The sequence below is a fragment of the Mustela putorius genome, unplaced genomic scaffold, assembly GCF_011764305.1.
Source record: "Mustela putorius furo isolate JIRA1106 unplaced genomic scaffold, ASM1176430v1.1 tig00000224_pilon_pilon_pilon, whole genome shotgun sequence".
Lineage (NCBI taxonomy): Eukaryota > Metazoa > Chordata > Mammalia > Carnivora > Mustelidae > Mustela > Mustela putorius.
The window spans coordinates 30,719,103-30,738,923 of NW_025421321.1; the positions used below are offsets into that span (position 1 = coordinate 30,719,103).

A 19,821-nucleotide genomic window follows, 5' to 3' on the forward strand; every position below is an offset into this window, starting at 1 on the left:
CAATTTTCCACAGCAGAGACAATGGTTTTTATTGTTATTATGTATAATCTGTTTTTCTTCTCTGCATTAGTTTATGTCATTGAGACAACCATCAAGCACTATTTTTCCTAAGCCATATTGCTTGCATCATTCATTTTTTTGTTTGCCTTGCAATATTACATGAAACAGAGGCCCATTTTCCTTAAATTTAATTTGATTTTCCTAATTTTCCCTGAAATATTTCTGGTTGACATTTTTATCACTTTGTAAGCTTTCCAGTGAAATGTGTCTGAAGATGGGAAACGGAAAAACCAAAAGAGGATTCCGGCAAACTTAGAAGCTTCATGGTCTTTTTTAAAAATTTATTTAAGATTTTATTTATTCACTTGACAGAGAGAGAGAGATCACAGGCAGGCAGGCAGAGAGAGAGAGGGGAAAGCAGGCTCCCCATCAAGCAGAGAGCCCGATGCGGGGCCGGATCCCAGGACCCTGAGATCATGACCTGAGCCAAAGGCAGAGCCTAAATCCACTGACCCACCCAGGCGCCCCACTTTGTGATCTGTTTTAAGTAAACCAGATTTTCTATCTAAAAATAGGAATTAACTAATATTAATTACTGCAAATGTGTAGGCAAAATAAGTTATTGTTGTTTTGGAGGTCAAGTCATGGGGCACAACATAAGAGAGGCAAGCAGACATTAGATACTTCCCAATGGAAGAAAAAAAAGAATTGAACCTAAGTCTAATGAAGTTCCTAGATCTAATTTTTTTTTAAAGATTTTATTTATTTATTTGACAGAGAGAAATCACAAGTAGATGGAGAGGCAGGCAGAGAGAGAGAGAGAGGGAAGCAGGCTCCCTGCAGAGCCTGATGCAGGACTCGATCCCAGGACCCTGAGATCATGACCTGAGCCGAAGGCAGTGGCTTAATCCACTGAGCCACCCAGGCGCCCTAGATCTAATTTTTAATTTACAGGTTTACAGGACATACAGGATAGAATATGGTTTTTAAAAATGATACCCCATGAGGATACAATCAATAAAACATAGAACGTGGGAAACTCTTTAGGATACATGACCTGCAAACACATTGTAAGAAAAGAAAATAGCAAGATGGAAGGGGAACGTATAGATGAAAAGAAACTTCAGATTAAAAAAAAAGGAATGAGTGTGCATGGCTGGCTTAATCAGGAGAGGGTCTGACTTCTGGTCTTGGGGTCATGAGTTCAAGCCCCATGTTGGGTATAGAGATTACTTAAATAAGTAAATAAACTTAAAAGAAGTAAAAGAATGATGCAAGCAATATGTCTTAGTAAAATAGGCTTGGGGCGCCTGGGTGGCTCAGTGAGTTAAGCCTCTGCCTTCTGCTCAGGTCATGATCTCAGGGTCCTGGGATCGAGGCCCACATGGGGCTCTTTGCTCAGCGGGGAGCCTGCTTCCTCCTCTCTCTGCCTGCCTCTTTTCCTGCTTGTGATCTCTATCTCTGTCAAATAAATAAATAAAATCTTTAAAAAAATAGGCTTAATGTTGCTCTCAATAACAAAATATACAAGGGAGAAGAAAGCTAATTGTTCCTTGCTGGTTAATTAAATACTTAAATATTCAGACAGACAGTTAAAAAATATGAAGTTTGTGAGAGAAATTTGAGTATGGATTTATAGTTATTGAGTATGGATTTATAGTTGATTATGGATTTACATTTTATGTAAATAATTATGGTTTTTCAAAAAAGTCTTTATCTTTTAGAGAAATATAATGAAATATTTACCAATAAAGAGGTTTTTTTTTTTTTTTAAAGATTTTATTTATTTGTCACAGAGAGAGAAAGCAGAAGCAGGGGAGGTGGCAGGCAAAGAGAGAAGCAGGCTTGCCATTGAGTAGGGAGCCCGATGCAAGATTTGTCAGTCAAACCCACATCATCACCTGTTTGCTTTCAGTGATAGTCTAGCCTTGGCCTTCCTTGTTCCTTCACAACTCGTCAGGCAGGTATGTGCCACCCACCACACAGAGGAATCTTAAAAATGCAAATCTGATGGGTCACCTGGGTGGCTCAGTTGGTTAAGCCTTCTGCTCAGGTCATGATCTCTTGGGTCCTGGGATGGACCTCCATGTTGCTCTCCATGCTCGGTGGGGAATCTGCTCGAAGATTCTTTCCCTCTACCTCTCCCCCAGCTTCTGTGAGCTTGCATGCCCATGCACTCTCAAATAAATAAATACATATTTTATTTTATTTTATTTAAAGATTTTATTTATTTGACAAGGAGAGCACAAGCAGGGGGAGCAAGAGGGGAGAAGCAGGCCCTCTGCTGATCAGGGAGCCCACGACTCTGGGATCATGACCTGAGACAAAGGCAGATGCTTAACTGACTGAGCCACCCAGGCAACCCTCAAATAAATAAATCTTTTTTTAAGAAACTCTGAAAATCTGATCTTTTACTCCCCTGCTTACAACTGTTCAGTTACTCCTCAATGACTAAGTATAAAAGCCAGCATTACATGTAAATTCTCCACTTTATGACACAGACTCTGTTTATCTTTCCAGATTTATTACTCTAGGCTCCTCCTTCTATTCATGCTACAGTAGGGGAGGAAAAATCTTTTCCCTTCTGCACTTCAAGCTTCTTAGCTGGGGCTCTGTAACAAAATACAGATCAACAAGAGAAAAGCATACAAATTTATTTAATATAAGTTTTATGTGACATGGGAGGCTTGATAAAGAGAAGAAGACCTGAAGAAGTGGTTAAACTTTGTTAGATTTGATGAACAGTGGAAAGTTGTGAGAAAAAAATGTGATAGGACAAAAAGATAAAGAGCTGAGGGTTGTAAACTGGGAAAACTCAGCAAGGCCTGTTTGTTCAGTTTCCTCCTCCATCTTTGGAGATAATAATGCTCAGGTACAGGGAGAGCAACTCTCACATGAGAGTCTTCTGATCTACTTCAGAAGAAAAAGGGGGAGATCATGGAGTTCTTCCCGTACCTGTTATTTCTTAGGTTTTGCTTCTCATGTTTCGTCACATATTCACTACGCCAAGGTTCCGTATTTTGGTGTGGTATGTCCTGTGCCATCATTAAACAATGGAGTTCACAGTGTACCTCAACATACCACTCTTTCATGTCTCCAGACATAGGAACATGCTATTTCCCCTGCAACATGTCAGGTTACTTGTTGGTTTGCAACCTCAGAGATTCCTGGATGAAATCTGAAACCAGGTCTTGTACATGGAGGGCAGGAAAGACTAAAGAAAGAGGCATACCACTCAAAAATGGCAGCAGGTAGTTTTATTTTTTTTAATTTTTAATTTTTTTAAGATTTTATTTGACACAGATCACAAGTAGGCAGAGAGGCGGGCAGAGAGGGAGGAGGAAGCAGGATTCCCGCCAAGCAGGGAGCCCAATGCAGGGCTGGATCCCAGGACCCTGAGATCATGACCTGAGCCGAAGGCAGAGTCTTAACCCATTGAGCCACCTAGGCGCCCCAGTAGGTAGTTTTGGTAAAGGAGGAAATTTACTTATAAAGCTTTTCTTGGGTGGCTTGCAAGATGAGTAGATCTCTGGACCCACCGTCTTAAAGTTCATATAGAAGCTATAAGTGAGCTCAGTCACATATACCATCCAGATGGTCTCAACAACACCTCTCTACATACCATGTCCTTGGAATAGCTCCCACTGTGAGAACTGGACAGAATGTACATTTCAGGGATGGGAAGGCATGAGGAGCCTCTGATTGCACAGCTCCAGTTCATGGGTCAACTAGTGTCACGTCCTCTTGATTACCTCCTTTAACACTCTTCCCCATTAAGCTACTCTGACCTATACAAGCTGAGTTTGAGTTAGTTTTTCTTTCTTCTACCAAATCTGATAGTTACTTCTAGATACTTAGTAGTAGTAACCCTTAGTTCCTTGTATTTTAGTCATTTGTTTAAGTAAAGGAAGAAAAAATAATTTTGTATCTAATAAATTCTTGGCAGGGACCCCATAACAAAAGATAGATTAATGAGAAAAAACAAGTTTATTAACATGTATATCTTATGTATACATGTGAGGTACCCAGGGAAAAATGAGCAACTCAAAGCAATGGCTTAGAGCTCCAGTTTATATGCCATTTTCAGCAGAAAAGAAAGAAAGTTCAGGAAGACCAGTCAAGTTATGGGGTGATGACCAGGAAAATCCCAGTAAACAAGAGATTTGTGGCACAGCAGTTTTATTTCCATGCCTTCTTCATTGGTAATGGTCTAAAGTTGTTTCCTGGGATAAACTCTTTTCTTTCCTGTGGATGGAGGAAGGAGACCTTTGAAAAATTTTGTCCTGCTTTTAGGTAAATAGGAGGGCCAGAAGCTTTTCTTGTATCTGCTTCTCATTGCCTTTAGTTAAAAAAAAAAAAAATCCTTATGCCAAAGTGGCACATTTTAAGGCAGCATATTCTTCTGCCCTTCATTTACATATCATTTTCCTTTACCAGAATGTAAGATTTTAGTACAGAGACTGTTTTGTTCATTTCTGTATCCCGTGGAGCCTAGCAGAATGGCATAAAGCTCTCCACTAATAGCTGCTGAGTGGCTGGCTGAATGGAGTACATGGTAATTAAAATAGAATTTGAAAAGGTAGAGTAGAGACAGGGAGCAGGAAGAGTTTATTGCAAAACTTTGGGCCATTGTGTTTGCACATTATTTTGGCCCATATTTCTTATTTTAACATTTTCAGAAATGGAAAGTCTTACAAAAACTCCTATTTCTGGCCCTGGATCAAACAGCCTGTGAACCATAAAAGGAGGAGTTTAAAAGAAGTGACCAGTTGGTTAATGGAAACCTATTTTCTTTTTTCTTTCTTTTTTTTTTTTAATCTTTTTTTTTTAAGATTTTATTTATTTATTAGACAGAGACCACAAGTAGGCAGAGAGGCAGGCAGAGAGAGAGGAGGAAGCAGGCTCCCTGCTGAGCAGAGAGCCTGATATGGGGCTCGATCCCAGGACCCTGGGATCACGACCAGAGCTGAAGGCAGAGGCTTTAACCCACTGAGCCACCCAGGCACCCCTGGAAACCTATTTTCTTAGAAGGCTGTATTAGGTGCCTGTATTTTCCATTTGAGCCAAGGCTTCCTGGTCTTTTCTTTGCGGCTGCCTTGCCTTAGGTAATCCTTTTAATAGGACTGTGCCCAGGTTATCTGTGAAACAGGTTGTGTTTTGAAATTTAATAAAATAAAACGTTGTGCTTTAATACTTTCGTTTGAAAGGCATTCCAGCAATGCAGCTGTTAACCAACCTTAATAGCTGCATTGGCAATGGCAGCTCCTGGTGGTACAGGATGATTTTCTTTTATTGATCACATTGGTGTTTTGGAACTTGCTGTCGGCTCAGGCAGGCAGTGATATGTCCAGGTATTACATACAATAGGATAAGAGTTAAATGGTGGTAGTGATATACAGTAGTTTCCATTGTTTTTTTTTTTTTTTTGAGATTTTATTTATTTATTAGAGAGATCACAAGTAGGTAGAGAGGCAGACAGAGCGGGAGGGGAGGAAGCAGGTTCCCTGCTGAGCAGAGAGCCTGATGCAGAGCTTGATCCCAGGATCCTGAGATCATGACCCGAGCCAAAGTCAGAGGCTTAACCCACTGAGCCACCTAGGTGCCTCAGTTTCCATTGTTTTTAAGTCATCTGTTTCTTGTTTTAATTAGACCTGAGAGCGCTGAGAGGGAGTTCTTAGGGCCAGTAGAAAAGTAGGTTTATAGAAAGACTTCAGAGGGGTAAATTAACCCCTAGATATTGTAGGCTACATTTGGTGTATATTTTGGGGAGAAAGTATCTGAGGTATCTATTGGATTCTGAGAGCATGTTCTGTTATCAAAACATTCAAGAAACACTATGTAAGGTATATGGCTTTTCTCAGTCATGTAGAACACATATGTTCTTTTTTAAAAAAAAAACATTTATTTGAGAGAGAAAGAGTGAGAGAGGGAAAGCACAGAGGAAGAATGAGAGGGAGAAGCAGACTTCCGGCTGAGCAGGAGCCTGATGTAGGGCTCGATCCTAGGACCCTGAGATCATGACCTGAGCCAAAGGCAGAGGCTTTCATCCAACTGAGCCATCCAGGTACCCGAACACATACGTTCTTTAAAGCTTTTTATTAAAAGGATTTTGATTTTAGGACATACTACTTATCTTTTCATTATATAACCTTTTATTACAGTAGTATTGCATGTGCACTCTAAACATTTAGAAAAATTAGGTAAGCAAAAGAAGCAAATAAAAACCACTCTCAGGGTGCCTGGGTGGCTCAGTAGTTTAAGTGTCTGACTCTTGGTTTCTGCTCAGGTCATGATCTCAGGGTTGTGAGATCTGTGCTGGGCGTGGAATCTCTTGGGATTCTTTCTCCCTCTCCCTCTGACCTCTCTCCCTCTTTAAAAACAGAAACAAACAAACAAAAACCATTCTCAGTTATGCAGAGATATACTTTATAGCAAGTGGTGAATAACCTTAGAGACTTCTATGCAGGTTGACAGATCCAACTATCTAAACCTAGGAAAATATCTCAATATAGGTGAGAATCATTAATATTCCTAGTGTGTAAGAGCTCTACTGAAGTGACAGAAACTCTATAGAGAATTGTCAAGAAAATGGGAGGAAATACAAGTAGTCAATAAATATATATTAAAAAGTATTCTTTCTCAAATTTAAGAAATACAAGTGAAAATAAGCTAATATTTCTCATCTATCAGGTGGTAAAGATTATATAGAATAATATCAGACTGTTAGGAAGGTTTCATAGAAATAGAAATATATGGTACTTCCATAGAAATAGAAATAAATGGTACTTTCTGGTAGGTAATTTGGAAGTTATGTGCTTGGAGCTTGCTGTAGGCTCAGGCGGGCCGTGCTGTTTCCACTCATAACCCTTTCCCCCCTTATGCTGACCATTTTCTGCAATTCCTGTAGGCATACTTAACACAATGTATAATTTATCTCTAGGTTTGCTTTTCTTGGAGCTGTGAAAGCATCTCTGAATTTGCCTTTTAGAAAATTAATTCCTCTAGGGAAAGAGATACATCTTTTCTATTATAAAGAATGCCTCTTGACTTCAGTCAAACACTGGATAAACATTAGATCGTCTAGATCAGTGATTCTCAACACTGCAACAAGGTGGCACTCCCCTTGAAAGGGGAGGTCAGTTGTCCTGACAACGGAAAGGGAGCGATGGCCTAAGCTGGACAGGGCCGGGTGAATAAGACATCCTGCTATGCACAGGGATATTCACTTAGGTGAAAAACCTACATGTTCATTATTGTCTGAGTCTGAAATGGAACTCAGTTACACCATTGTTTTTATGTTCTTAACATGGTTTTAATATACACAGAACATTCCTGGTTTACAGTTACTGGGTAAAGTGAGGAAAGAATGTTTTTGTTCTGAGCAACTACCAACCTTTGTTCACATTACAGAAGATCAAGTTACCAGTAGCAGCTGCTCTCTCTTTCTCTCTGGAATCACCAATACAGCAGCATACCTATATCAATTTGTATTTGTCACAGAAGGTTCAACATAAAGCTGCAGGGATTTGGCTATCCCATATGTCTCCTAGTCACCTACTATAGTTATGCCCCAACACTTACACATTGAAACATGTATGTTTAAATTAATTTCCTTTTGTTTTTATTCTAAATTATAATTAGATCATTATGTTGACTTTTAAATTGAAATATAATTAACATACTGTGAAATTCAGCTTTTAAAGTGTATAATTTGGTGGGTTTAGCATATTTACAAAGTTGTGTAACCATATCAATATCTAATTCTAGAACATGTTTGTCACCCCTGGAAGAAATCCATTCCCCCTTCCTCTAGGTCCCTGGCAACCATGAAATCTTTCTGTCCCTATGGATTTGTCTTTTCTGAACATTTCATGTAAATAGGATCTTACCTTATCTCACCTTTTATGTCCGTCTTCTTTCACTTAGCATGTTTTTAAGATTCATCCATGTTGTAGTATGTATCAGTACCTCATTCCTTTTTATGAGCGAATAACATATTGATTTTTTGAAATCATATGGGTAGAAAGTTACATAACCCGTGCATTTCATTTCAGGATTGTAAAGAAAATGTTAGCAAAATCTTTATTATAGAAAGGAGCATTGGATCAGAGCCACACCGATTTAGCCAGAAAGACAGGACCCATAATTGTAAAAAGGCAAGTAACAATCCTAGCAAACACTTTGTTATCTGGGGATAGTTAAATTTTCTGGGACAAAAGGTGGTCAGGTAATGATTAGGCAGAGATTAGATACGAGTGATAGATCGATATGAATGATCCTATTCAGTTAGCGGATTTGTAAGGCCTGGAATGAGGCGCAGCGGTTCCAAAGTTAAACTGCCACCTTCATTGGATAGTTTCCCATCTCTCTCTTTTTTTTTTTTTTTTAAAGATTTTATGGATAGTTCCCCATCTCAACTGATCTCCAACAGGTAGACCTTTCCTTTCAGCAGACCCTGAAATGAGGAAGGGGATCAGTAAGTAAAGTGATTCTTCTGAACTGAATGGATGGCTCCCTGGTGGCAACCTAAGGGGATGAGTTTTGCGGAGCAAAGCTGAGAGCTGCCGATACTGACCTCTGGTGGAACTTGGCCGCCATTTGTCCCGGGCGCCTTTGCCCAAGCCATTTAGGCCCATCCCGGGTGCCGTAGTGGGGCCCTCGCTCAGCTGTTGCGGGGCGGGGCTGCTGCTGACCATGGCGGGCGAGCTTGAGAGCTCCAAAGCCCTGAGTGGGTTGCTGAACGGCCTGGCCCAGGAAGCTTTCTATGGGCACCAAGGCATCACGGAGGAGCTGCTGCGGAGCCAGCTCTATCCCGAGGTGTCACTCGAGGAGTTCCGCCCCTTTCTGGCGAAGATGAGGGGGATTCTTAAGGTATCCGTCCTCCCCGCAGCTGCGGCCGCTGAGCCCAATCCCTTCCCCTCCGCTCTCAGATTGGGCACCCCAGAAGCTGAGAAGGCTTTCCTTCTTACACCTCCACTTCGTGGGCTCTACATTATATTCTTCAGATGCGGGGCGCTCGCTCCGTCGCCGCCTGTCACATTCTTAAGGGTGATCCCTTTCTGCTCAAGCTCCGTGCCCTGGAGCAGACAGGAACAGGCAGGACTGCGGGCTTTTTCTCCACTTTTTTCTCTGTTGTTGTGTGGGCAGCGATTTCGAGTTGCTTTGGCGAATCTGTGCGCTCTAGATTAAAATGAAAATTGAAGAGCTGTTAAGTCTAGCTTTCCGAGGTTGTGGAAGTTAAAGTGAGCCACTGCATGCTGGGATAGCGGGTGGAGGGTTCGCCGGAGTGAACCCGTGTCAAGTAGTGCATGGTATGGTTAAAAGAGCGCATTTACTAGCTTGAAGTCAAGTATAAGTCAGCCTGTCCAGTAAACATGTAATGAGAGCTAAACATCTAATTTAAAATTTTCTAAAAGCCACATTAAAAAAGTTAAAAAGAAGCAGATGAAATTAATTTTATTACATTTAACCCAGTGGATCCAAAGTATTATCTCTTTTCATGTAATCGACATACAAAATGTTAATAAGGTATTTTTTTCGCCGAGTCTTTGAAATGTATACATTTTACACTTAAAGCACATGTCATTTTGTATTAGCCAGATTTCAAGTGACCAGTAGTTACCTGTGGCCATTGAACAACACAGTTTCAGACTGAGAGCTAGTCACCTGAATGAATCCAGTGCTGAAGTATACTCTAGAGATAGACAATAAAAATGATTTTCGATTTTTGTGGGCCTTCAGTGAGGAACTGTACTAGGTGGATACCCATTTTAAAGAATAGGAAACAGGCTCAGGGCATCTAAGTCTAGTTAGTCTAAAATCACACTTTGGTTAAAGATGGTGTTGAAATTTCATCTGTTTTTTTGCATCTGCTATTTGTTTTGAAACTGCTTAGACTTTAAGAGGCATTCTTTTTTTTAAAACTGCTTTTGCTTACAGGATTTGAATCTGGGGGCGGGGGGAAAGGCAAAACAGTTATTTCACAAAGAGTAAATGGACTGTTTCATGGAAATATTAGAGGTATTATCTCAGGTGTGATCCTAGACATTCTGAGTAATTTTATTTTATTTTAAAGATTTTAAGTATTTTTTTAAGATTTTATTTATTTATTGACAGAGATTACAAGTAGGCAGAGAGGCAGGCAGAGAAGAGAAATGGGGAAGCAGGCTCCGGGCTGAGCAGAGAGCCTGTTGGGGGCTCTATCCCAGGACTGAGATTATGACCTGAGCCGAAGGCAGAGGCTTAACCCACTGAGCCACCCAGGCACCCCTGTTTTAAAGATTTTAAAGAAATCTCTATATACCCAGTGTGGGGCTTGATCTCACAAACCCAAGATCAAGAGTTGTGTGCTCTACCGATTAAGCCAGTCAGGCACCCCTATTCTAATTTTAATTGATATCATAAAGACTAATGAATGCCTTTTGTTTCTATCAAATCTTATTCTCCAAGTGGTCAGAAAAGGTTTCCTAGAGAATTTGACTTCTTACCTGAGTTTTTGAGGTGTTTGCTAAGCCTGTAAGGGGGATGAGGATGAGGGACTGTAGGCCAAGAAGTAAGAACAGCACATGTGTAGGCAGTATCTTAGGAACTCCAAACACTGGGGGCTACTGCTCTTTAGGTGGACAGTATGATTATTTTGCTTGGTAGTGAGGTAAGAATTGCAGGCTACCCAGAGAAGACATTGCCTGGAAACTCTCTCTTACTTACTTTTGAATATATTGATGAATAGTATCCAAGTATTGCTCTTTCTGCTTTCAGTCTTCTGAGGATGGAATACTTCAGTTTTCTGAGTAATTTTGAAGAGCTGAAGTAATTTTGAAGTAGTTGAAGAGCTGGCATGGCTCAGTTGGTGCTGGGAGTAGAACAGAAGATTTATTTGCCTATGCTTTGCAGAACAGCCTCTGTATAGCCAATTGAGATACCAAGGGGAAAAAACCTTTGGTTTTTTGACCTAGGGCTGAAACTATGGGTTTTAGATGACATCTAGTTCCAATCTTCACTTACCTTTTAAGCAGCACTGAGTTACAAACATCTCTCTAATTTTTGAAAAAGCATAAAAAGCAAACAGGATTTTTTTTTTTTAAGATTTCATTTATTTATTTGACAGAGAGAGATCACAAGTAGGCAGAGAGGCAGGCAGAGAGAGAGAGAGAAGGAAGCAGGCTCCCTGCTGAGCAGAGAGCCCGATGCAGGACTTGATTCCAGGACCCCGAGATCATGACCTGAGCTGAAGGCAGCAGCCTAACCCACTGAGCCACCCAGGTGCCCCAAACAGGATTTTTATATATAAGTCTTTGAGCATGTTCTTCTGCAGTAAGAGAACACACACAAGCAATCATGACACAAAGTTGCTGTAGTATTTGGAAATAGAGATCTGAAAAAGCTACTGTGGACAGAAAGAGGCAATAGCTCTTTTGGGCAGGTTCTTGGAAATGCCATTTTTGCTGCTCTTGAAGAAAGTGTAGAATATTTTAGACTGAAATGAGGGGCAACCATGTAGGACATTCTAGGTTAAGAAAATAGGAGTAAGGCAGGAAAATGGTAACTAGTCCAATGGAGCAGGTTCAGGAAATAGTAAATATGTTCAATTTGACAATAGCATAGTGGTTTCCAATATGCATTGGTGGAGGAGCCAAGAAAAAAATAAAGCAACCTTTATTTCTTTATTTCTGCTAACCATAATTCCTGCTTTCTAGCAGGGCATACTTTTTTTTTTTTTTTTTTTTTGGCGGCAAAATACTTAATAACAAAATTTATCATTGGGGGCACCTGAGTAGCATAATCTGTTAAGTGGCCATCTCTGGGTTTCAGCTTGGGTTGTGATCTCAGGGTTGTGGGATGGAGCCCCACGTTAGGCTCCCCGGTCAGTGGGGAGTCTGCTTGGGACTCTCTGTCCTTGTCTCCTTCAACCCCTCTCCCCCTTCTCATGCCCTCTCTAAAATAGATGAATAAATCTTTAAAAAGAGAGAATTTTTTTTTATCATAACCATTTTGAAGTGTACAGTTCAATGGTATTAAAAACTTTTATGATATTGTGCATCCATTACCACCATCCATATCTATAACTCTTTTCATCCTGTGAAACTGGAATTCTGTACCCATTAAACACTAACTCCCCATAACCGCCATTCTATTGATTCTCTGATTTTGACTACTTTTAAGTATCTCAATTAAGTGGAATCATGAAGTATTTGTTTTTGTTTGTGTGTGTGGCTGACATGCTTTGCTTAGCATAATGTCATCAATGTTTATGTTGCATATATCAGAATTTCCTGTCTTTTAAAGGTTGAATAATATTCCATTGTATGTATATCCTATACTTGCTTTATGCATTCATGTCATTGGATACTTGTGTTGCTACCATGTTTTAGTTGTGAATGATGCTGCTGTGAACACAGGGTTGCAGTTACCTCTTTGCGATGCTGCTTTCAGTTCTTTGGGGTAAATATCCAGAGGTGGAATTGCTGGGTCATATGGTAATTCTATTTGTAATTTTTTGAGAAGTGCCAGCTGTTTTCCACAGTGGCTGTACCATTTTACATTTCCACCAACAGTGCATAAGAGTTCTGATTTCTTGGGGCACCTGGGTGGCTCAGTGGGTTAAAGCCTCTGCCTTCGGCTCAGGTAATGATCCCAAGTTCCTGGGATCGAGCCATGCATCAGGTCTCTCTGCCCAGCAGGGAGCCTGCTTCCTCCTCTCACTCCAGCTGCCTCTCTGCCTACTTGTGATCTATGTCTGCAAATAAATAAAGTCTTAAAAAAAAAAGAGTTTTGATTTCTTTACACCCTTGCCAACACTTGATATTTTCTGGTTTTGTTTTGATACGAGCCGTCCTTATGAGTATAAGGTGAGCAGGGTATACATTTTTACATGTAGATAACAGCAGAATTAAAAACATTTTTTTCTTTTGTCTTTGTGGAGTCAAAGCTATCTTGAATTCAACATGCAGGCTAGAAGAGCAGAGAAGAAAATAAAAAAATGAAGGAGTCCGAGCAAAGGGGAACAAACTGAGGATAAAAGTGGAGTAGTACCTTATGTCGTTTGGTGGCCACACCTTTCAGTCATCTGTAGAGAATCAAGTTCTGTGAAAAAAGTGAAAGTGAGAACAACAACAGGAGTAGGAGGAAAGGATGTTTAACTCCCGGCAGGGAATAGGATGTACGTGTTAGGTTCCTTATTGCATTCATTTATAGGCTGTGTTTCAGATATCCCGAGCTGCAGTCTTTCCCTCTGACCTTCACATTGTGTGCCCAGATGTATTGTACTGATTGTGGCATTTGTACTAGTCTCTGTTTCCGCTTGGAAGTTTTCCTATCCTACTTGGCTGGGACATGGATCCTCTCTAGGCTTACCTATTGCTCACAAGAGGGCACACCTTTCATCAGTTTGTAGATACATGAAGCTGGCCATTTGTTTGCTCCAGTTCTGTTTTTCATAGCTCCTGAGGGGCAGTGAAACCAGTAAATTGGGAATGATGTGTTTAGTTAGGGAGATGACCTCATATATAAATACTCTGCCATTTTAACCCATCTTTTGGTTTATTTATAATTTCAATTTATTCTAGATATTCATTTGTAAATTCTTTATTTCTTGCCTCTGCTGTTAACCTTACAAGGGATGATGCTTATCCTAGTTTACTGGAATTCTAGAGAAAGATATTACTTAACTGAAACTACATCACCTTTTGTACTTAACCTTCTGTATTCACCACTGGCCTATATCTGTATTCACTACTGCCCCTCTTTTGGTGATAATTTTGTGTTCCCTCACTGAGGTTTTATATTAAATTTTTTAAATTAAGTTTTTATTTTATTTATTAGGGAGAGCGTGCGCACAAGCAGGGGCAGAGGCAGAGAGAGGGAGAGAAGCAGACTCCCCTGATGAGCAGGGAGCCTGATGTGGGGCTCAATTCCAGGGCCCTGGGATCATGACCTGAGCCGAAGGCAGATGCTTAATTGACTGAGCCACCCAGGCACCTCAAAATCTAACACATTTTCTGTCTGAACCTTTATAGAAAAAAAATGTGCTGATTCCTGTCTCAAACGTCTGTTTTTAATCTCAGGTTTAATATTTGGAAACAATATAATATATAAATTATTTTTATAATTTAGTTTAGAAGTTACTTGATAAAAATCTGAAAGCTAGAAATAGGGATTATTTGGTGTTTTATCCTCTGAGGAATTTTGCTGCTTATTCTTTATGTTCATGAGTTTTGTGGTAAATTAGAAATAAGCTTTAATGTTTCTGTGGTACTCAGTGTATGTTCTTCATAAGACAATTTGAAATTTTTTTCATATTGAATATGTGAAGTTTATGTGTTTATTAACATAATATAAGGTAATACACAATGAAATGTTGTAAGCCTGAGAACCAAGTAAAAACTATCAACATGAAAACTGGTTTAAATTTACATAAGAAAATAACTTACCAATAACATAATAATGTTTAGGGGCACCTGGGTGGCTCAGTCAGATGAACATACACCTCTTGGTTTCAGCTCAGGTCATGATCTCAGGATTGTGGGATTGTGCCCCTGTTGGGCTCCACACTCAGTGGGTAGTCTGCTTGAGATTCTCTATCTCCCTCTCCCTCTGCTCCTTATTCCCCCCAAATAAATAAATAAGTCTTTTTTTTTTTTAAGATTTTATTTATTTATTTGACAGAGAGAGATCACAAGTGGATGGAGAGGCAGGCAGAGAGAGAGAGAGGGAAGCAAGCTCCCTGCTGAGCAGAGAGCCCTACGCAGGACTCGATCCCAGGACCCTGAGATCATGACCCGAGCCGAAGGGAGCGGCTTAACCCACTGAGCCACCCAGGCGCCCCTAAATAAATAAGTCTTAAAAAAAGAAATATAAGGGGAGCCTGGTGGCTCAGTCAGTAGAGCATGTGACTTTTGATCCCAGGTTTGTAAGTTAGAGCCCCATGTTGGCTTGTAGAGGTTACTTAAAATCTCTAAGGGGGTACCTGGCTGGCTTAGTTGGAATAGCATGACTCTTGGTTCTGAGGTTATAAGTTTGAGCCCCACGTTGGGCGTAGAGATTACTAAAACAAAAAAACTTAAAGAAAAGATTTATTTATTTTTAAGATTTTATTTATTTATTTAATTGACAGACAGTGAGAGAGGGAACACAAGCAGGGGGAGTGGAAGAAGGAGAAGCAGGCTTCTTGTTGAGCAGGGAGCTAGATGTGCGGCTGGATCCTCGGACCCTGGGATCATGACCTGAGCCGAAGGTAGATGCTTCACAGACTGAGCCACCCAGGCACACTCTTAAGATTTATAATAGTAAAAGGCTATAAAAATATTTCTATTTTAAAGATTTTATTTATTTTAGAGAGAATGAGCAGGTGTGAGTGAGCAGGGGAGAGGGGTAGAGAGAAAGGGAGAGTAAGAATTCTAAGCAGTCTCTGCCCTGAGCATGGAGCCCCACAGAAGACTTGATCTCATGACCCTGGGATCATGACCTGAGCTGAAATCAAGAGTCAGATGTGGGGTGATGGGTAGTTCAGTTGGTTAAGCATCTGCCTTTGGCTCAGGTCATGTTCCCAGGGTCCTGGGATTGAGTCCCACACTGATCTCCCTTTGCCTCTCTCTCTCTCTCTCATCAATCAATAAAATTTTAAAAAAGAGTCAGATGCTTAACCAACTGAGCCACCCAGGCGATCCCCAAATATTTCTATTTGAAATACCTGGTTCTGTTTCTCTTCTTGAAGCCATAAAAATTTGTAATTTGTTTGAGAATTAGGTTGACTGGAAAGAAAAGACCTGTGTTGATATGAGTTCCGTATATTTTGTAATTCAGGAATCAAATATTTTTTTGTTTTACCAATATTGAGTTACCTATATGCTTTCCCTTGTTAATTATTAATTATTTTTATTAACATATAATGTATTATTTGCCCCAAGGGTACAGGTTTGTGAATCATCAGGCTTACACACTTCACAGCACTCACTATATCACATTTCCTCCCCAATGTCCATAACTCAAGCACCCTCTCCACACTTCCCCTCCCCCCAGCAACCCTCAGTCCCTTATTAATTTTTATAATAAGCATTATTTAGAAATGTGAAATGTATTAAAAACTCATAATACCACAAGCTGACATAACCTATATTAATGTTTTTGTGCACTTATTTATACCACAGACATTTCAAAGCATCTTAATACATGCCATGCCCTGTGCTTGGGATGCAGCAGTAAACGTCATAGCTACAGTCCCTGCCCTTGTGGAATTTATAGTTCCTGAGGAATACAGACAATAAGTCTGTGGTTAGCTTTTGAAGACAGTTATAAGGTGCCAATTCATGCAGATTATAGGCAGTTTAGAGTGGTTCCTAGCCCACTCTACAACATGAACAAAGAATGAAAAGCAGGGAATGGCCTACTTATTAGGTACAATGAACTGAAAAGAAAGGACAGACACACAAGTAATTTTCCTTCTTTGAGTTGTCTTCCGCTGGTCCCAAGGTAGGGGTTTCTCATGAATATGTTTGATTACAGTCATGGTAATGTCTTTCCTTCATGAGGATTTGACTGCTTTGGGACCTTATTTTAGGTTTCTTGACATGGTCTTCAGGGCCAGATTGGCTGTCAGAGCATCACTGTACAGTCCAAGATGTATACTTAGAGTGGCTCTGCCTTCTTGCTGGTTTCTCCTTACTTTCAGTGTCTCTTCACAGAGCCTGAAGCATGTTTTCAAGTAGCTCCTTAAGAAAGGGTCACTTTTTCCTTTTTTTTGGTTTCTTTTCTTTTTGTTTAAAAAATGAATGAATGAATGAATGTTTAAATTAACATATAATGTATAATTTGTTTCTGGGGTACAGGTCTGTGATTCATCAGTCTTACACAATTCACAGCACTCACCATAGCACATACCCAGTGTCCATCACCCAGCCACCCTATCCCTCCCACCCCTCTCCACTGCAGCAACGCTCAGTTTGTTTCCTGAGACCACGAGTCTCTTAAGGTTTGTCTCCCTCTCTAGTTTTGTCTTGTTTTTTTTTCCCTCCCTTCCTCTATGATGCTCTGTCTTATTTCTCAAATTGCTCAAATCAGTGAGATCATATGATAATTGGCCCTCTCACTTTTTTCTTTTTAAGTTTTAAAAAAGTGTCTTTATTCTAGTTCACACTTAGTTGCTAGTTTGGTTGAGAATATATCTCTAGGTTGTGATATTGACTTAGTTTTGAAGGCATTGTTTCATTCCATGTGACCTTTTCCTCTGTGAGCTTTTAGGATTTTTTCCTATCCTTTATTTCCATGAGTATCCTGGTGTGTGGTTTTCTTTTCTTTTATTTTTTTTATTTCATTATTTTGGCCACTGTGGACCTTTTGAATCTGGAGACTCATGACCTTTAGTTCTGGGAAAAGTTGTATTCTTACTTTGATTTTTCTTTGAGTCTCTTTTTAGCACTCTGATTTCATATGTTAGACCTTCTAGACTGATCCTTGGTTTTCTTTTATTTTCTCTATTTTCCATTTTCTTCCTTTTTGATAGATTTCCTCAACTTTACTAGCATTTCCTCAATTTTACTAGCATTTACTTCCTCTAGCATTTTAATTGCATTTTTCACTTGGTCATGTTTTAAATTTCCAGGAATTTTCTTTTGACATAGACAGTACACTATGTTTAGTCACTGTAAGGGAGGAAAAGGTTTCTTCTTGATCCTCATAGGGTCCCTGGCCATGTCTGAAAATAAACTGACAAAGACAGATTAACAGGAGAAAAGCATACAAATTTATTTCTCATAAGTTTTGCATGATATTGGAGCTTTCGTAAGGAAATGAAGATCCAAAGGAACAGACTGAATATTTTATTTTGGGTTTGATGAAGAGTTAAACATAGTAAACTGGGGAAAACTTATCAAGACCTATTTGTAGGGTTCGTCTTTGTATCTGTCTTTGGAGATGAGGATGCTCCTTTCTTCTGGAGGCATCTCTCACAAGTGGGTTTTATGACCTATTTCAGGGGAAGGGGATGGGGGGAGAGGTCAAAAAGACCTTGCTCTGCCTTTTTTCCAACTACTTCAGTTTCCAAGAATCTGTATGCCAAGATACTGTATTTTGGGGTAGCATGCCTTGAACCCCATCACCAACAATCTCTCCTTTCTTTCTTAAAACACGAGGTGGGGGCATAGACTACATAATTTTCTGCATTTAGCTCTAAAAAAAATTCATCTTGAGTGGTTTTTGTGCTATTTTCAGTATTAAGAATTTGGTATACTTGTACTCAGTGCTTGTGAAAGCTTTTTTTGGAGACTTTTAATAAACATATTGCTTAGATGTTTTGGGATATGATGAAAGTAGAAGATGTTAAATTCTCCCGGAGAACTTAACCTTTTTAATATTCAAATAGTTTTATGTTTTGCAAATTGTGGTGTATGTTTTTGGTTTTCCTTACTTGTTTATATTATTTTATTTTTTTAAAGATTTAGTTATTTACTTGGGAGAGTGACAGGCAGAGGGAGGGGGAGAAGCAGGCTTCCTACCAAGCAGGGAGCCTGGTGCAGGGCTCAATTGCAGGACTCTGAGATCATGACCTGAGCTGAAGGCAGATGGTTAACCGACTTAGCCACCCAGGCACCCCTTTTATATTATTTTAAAACCACAATTTGATCCTAGTTTCCGAAAAACCAGGAAAGTTTTGTGAGAAGTGTTTATAGTAAAAGCAGAAGCTTTAAAGTACATTTGGTATTAAGTTTATAAAGGGATTTAAGTTGACTGCGTATTAGTAATAATTTTTTGTATTGTCAGAAAATGGTATTTTCAGGGGCACCTGGGTGGCTCAGTGGGTTAAAGCCTCTGCTTTCGGCTTGGGTTGTGATCCCAGGGTCCTGGGATCAAGCCCCACATTGGGCTGTCTGCTCAGCAGGGAGCCTGCTTCCCCCTTCCTCTCTGCCTACTTGTGATCTCTGTCTGTCAAATAAATATATAAAATCTTAAAAAAAAAAGAAAAAAGAAAATGGTATTTTCAGCTTCTGTGTGAGATTTATCTTGTGGAATGTATCTAGTACTTCATTCTTGTTAAAAAGCCAGAGTACTTTTTAGTTTTATTTATGTTTATTTTTTTTTTCAGAATGCTTCTAATATTGAACTTTCTTGTGTTACAATAGGGTTTCTGCATTTATTATATATTGTAGAAAGATTTTACGGTGGAAGATTTTTTAATATGTTATTGGTCTGTCTTTACAATGAAAATGTAAAGTGGTATCTTTTTGAGCAGTGTAAGAATGAACTCCACCCTTACACATTTCAGACAGTAAATATTAAATAATAAGAAGTTAACTTGATTATAAGAAAAAAATGCAAAATATCTGGTCTTGAAATGTATAGATTAGAAGAGACTGAAAACATTGATTTATTCTGCCATACTTTCAGGATTCATTGGTCTTCTGTCTTCATTATTGTCTTAACTATAAGCAGTAGTAGTTGTGCTTTTCTACACTAGGTGGCAGTAGAATATTGGCTTGCTAACACTGCTGGAAGCAACGCGATACTTGAAACGTTCTTTCTCTTCAATGTTCGAGTTCAGAAAACAAAGTTGGCTACTCAACAATAAGAATTTCTTATCCAAAAAGAAGTCTAAATACTTGCTTTGATATTTTGAATTTAGAAACTCCACTTTCTGGAAAATTTAAAGCTCTATAAACAGATTCCTTTTGTTGTAGTTCTCTGGTTTTTGTATAACCAAATTTTACTAATTTCATTGAACAGTTTTGAGAATTTAGATGATAACTTGTGAGATACATTTCTACTTCTCTGAAGGATTGGCAAGCAACTGTTTGGTAAGATGTTACACAGACATCACGTGATAGAGTAGCA

At 39.4% G+C, this 19,821-nt stretch overlaps 1 protein-coding gene across 4 annotated transcripts in view; it reads left to right on the forward strand.

Moving 5' to 3' along the window:
* Positions 1 to 8,647: 8,647 nt before the first annotated feature.
* Positions 8,648 to 19,821, forward strand: part of COMMD1 (copper metabolism domain containing 1) — a 208,149-nt gene continuing 196,975 nt past the window's right edge. For 2 of the 4 annotated variants that reach the window (XR_006606046.1, XM_045077889.1), the window contains exon 1: positions 8,648 to 8,871. Coding sequence is in view for 2 of the 4 variants with exons in the window: in XM_045077889.1 (XP_044933824.1) it covers positions 8,695 to 8,871 (177 nt within the window). In the remaining 2 variants the exon portion in view is untranslated. The remainder of the gene's footprint in view (positions 8,872 to 19,821) is intronic. The other 2 variants (XM_004742035.3, XM_045077890.1) reach the window with 2 other exon arrangements.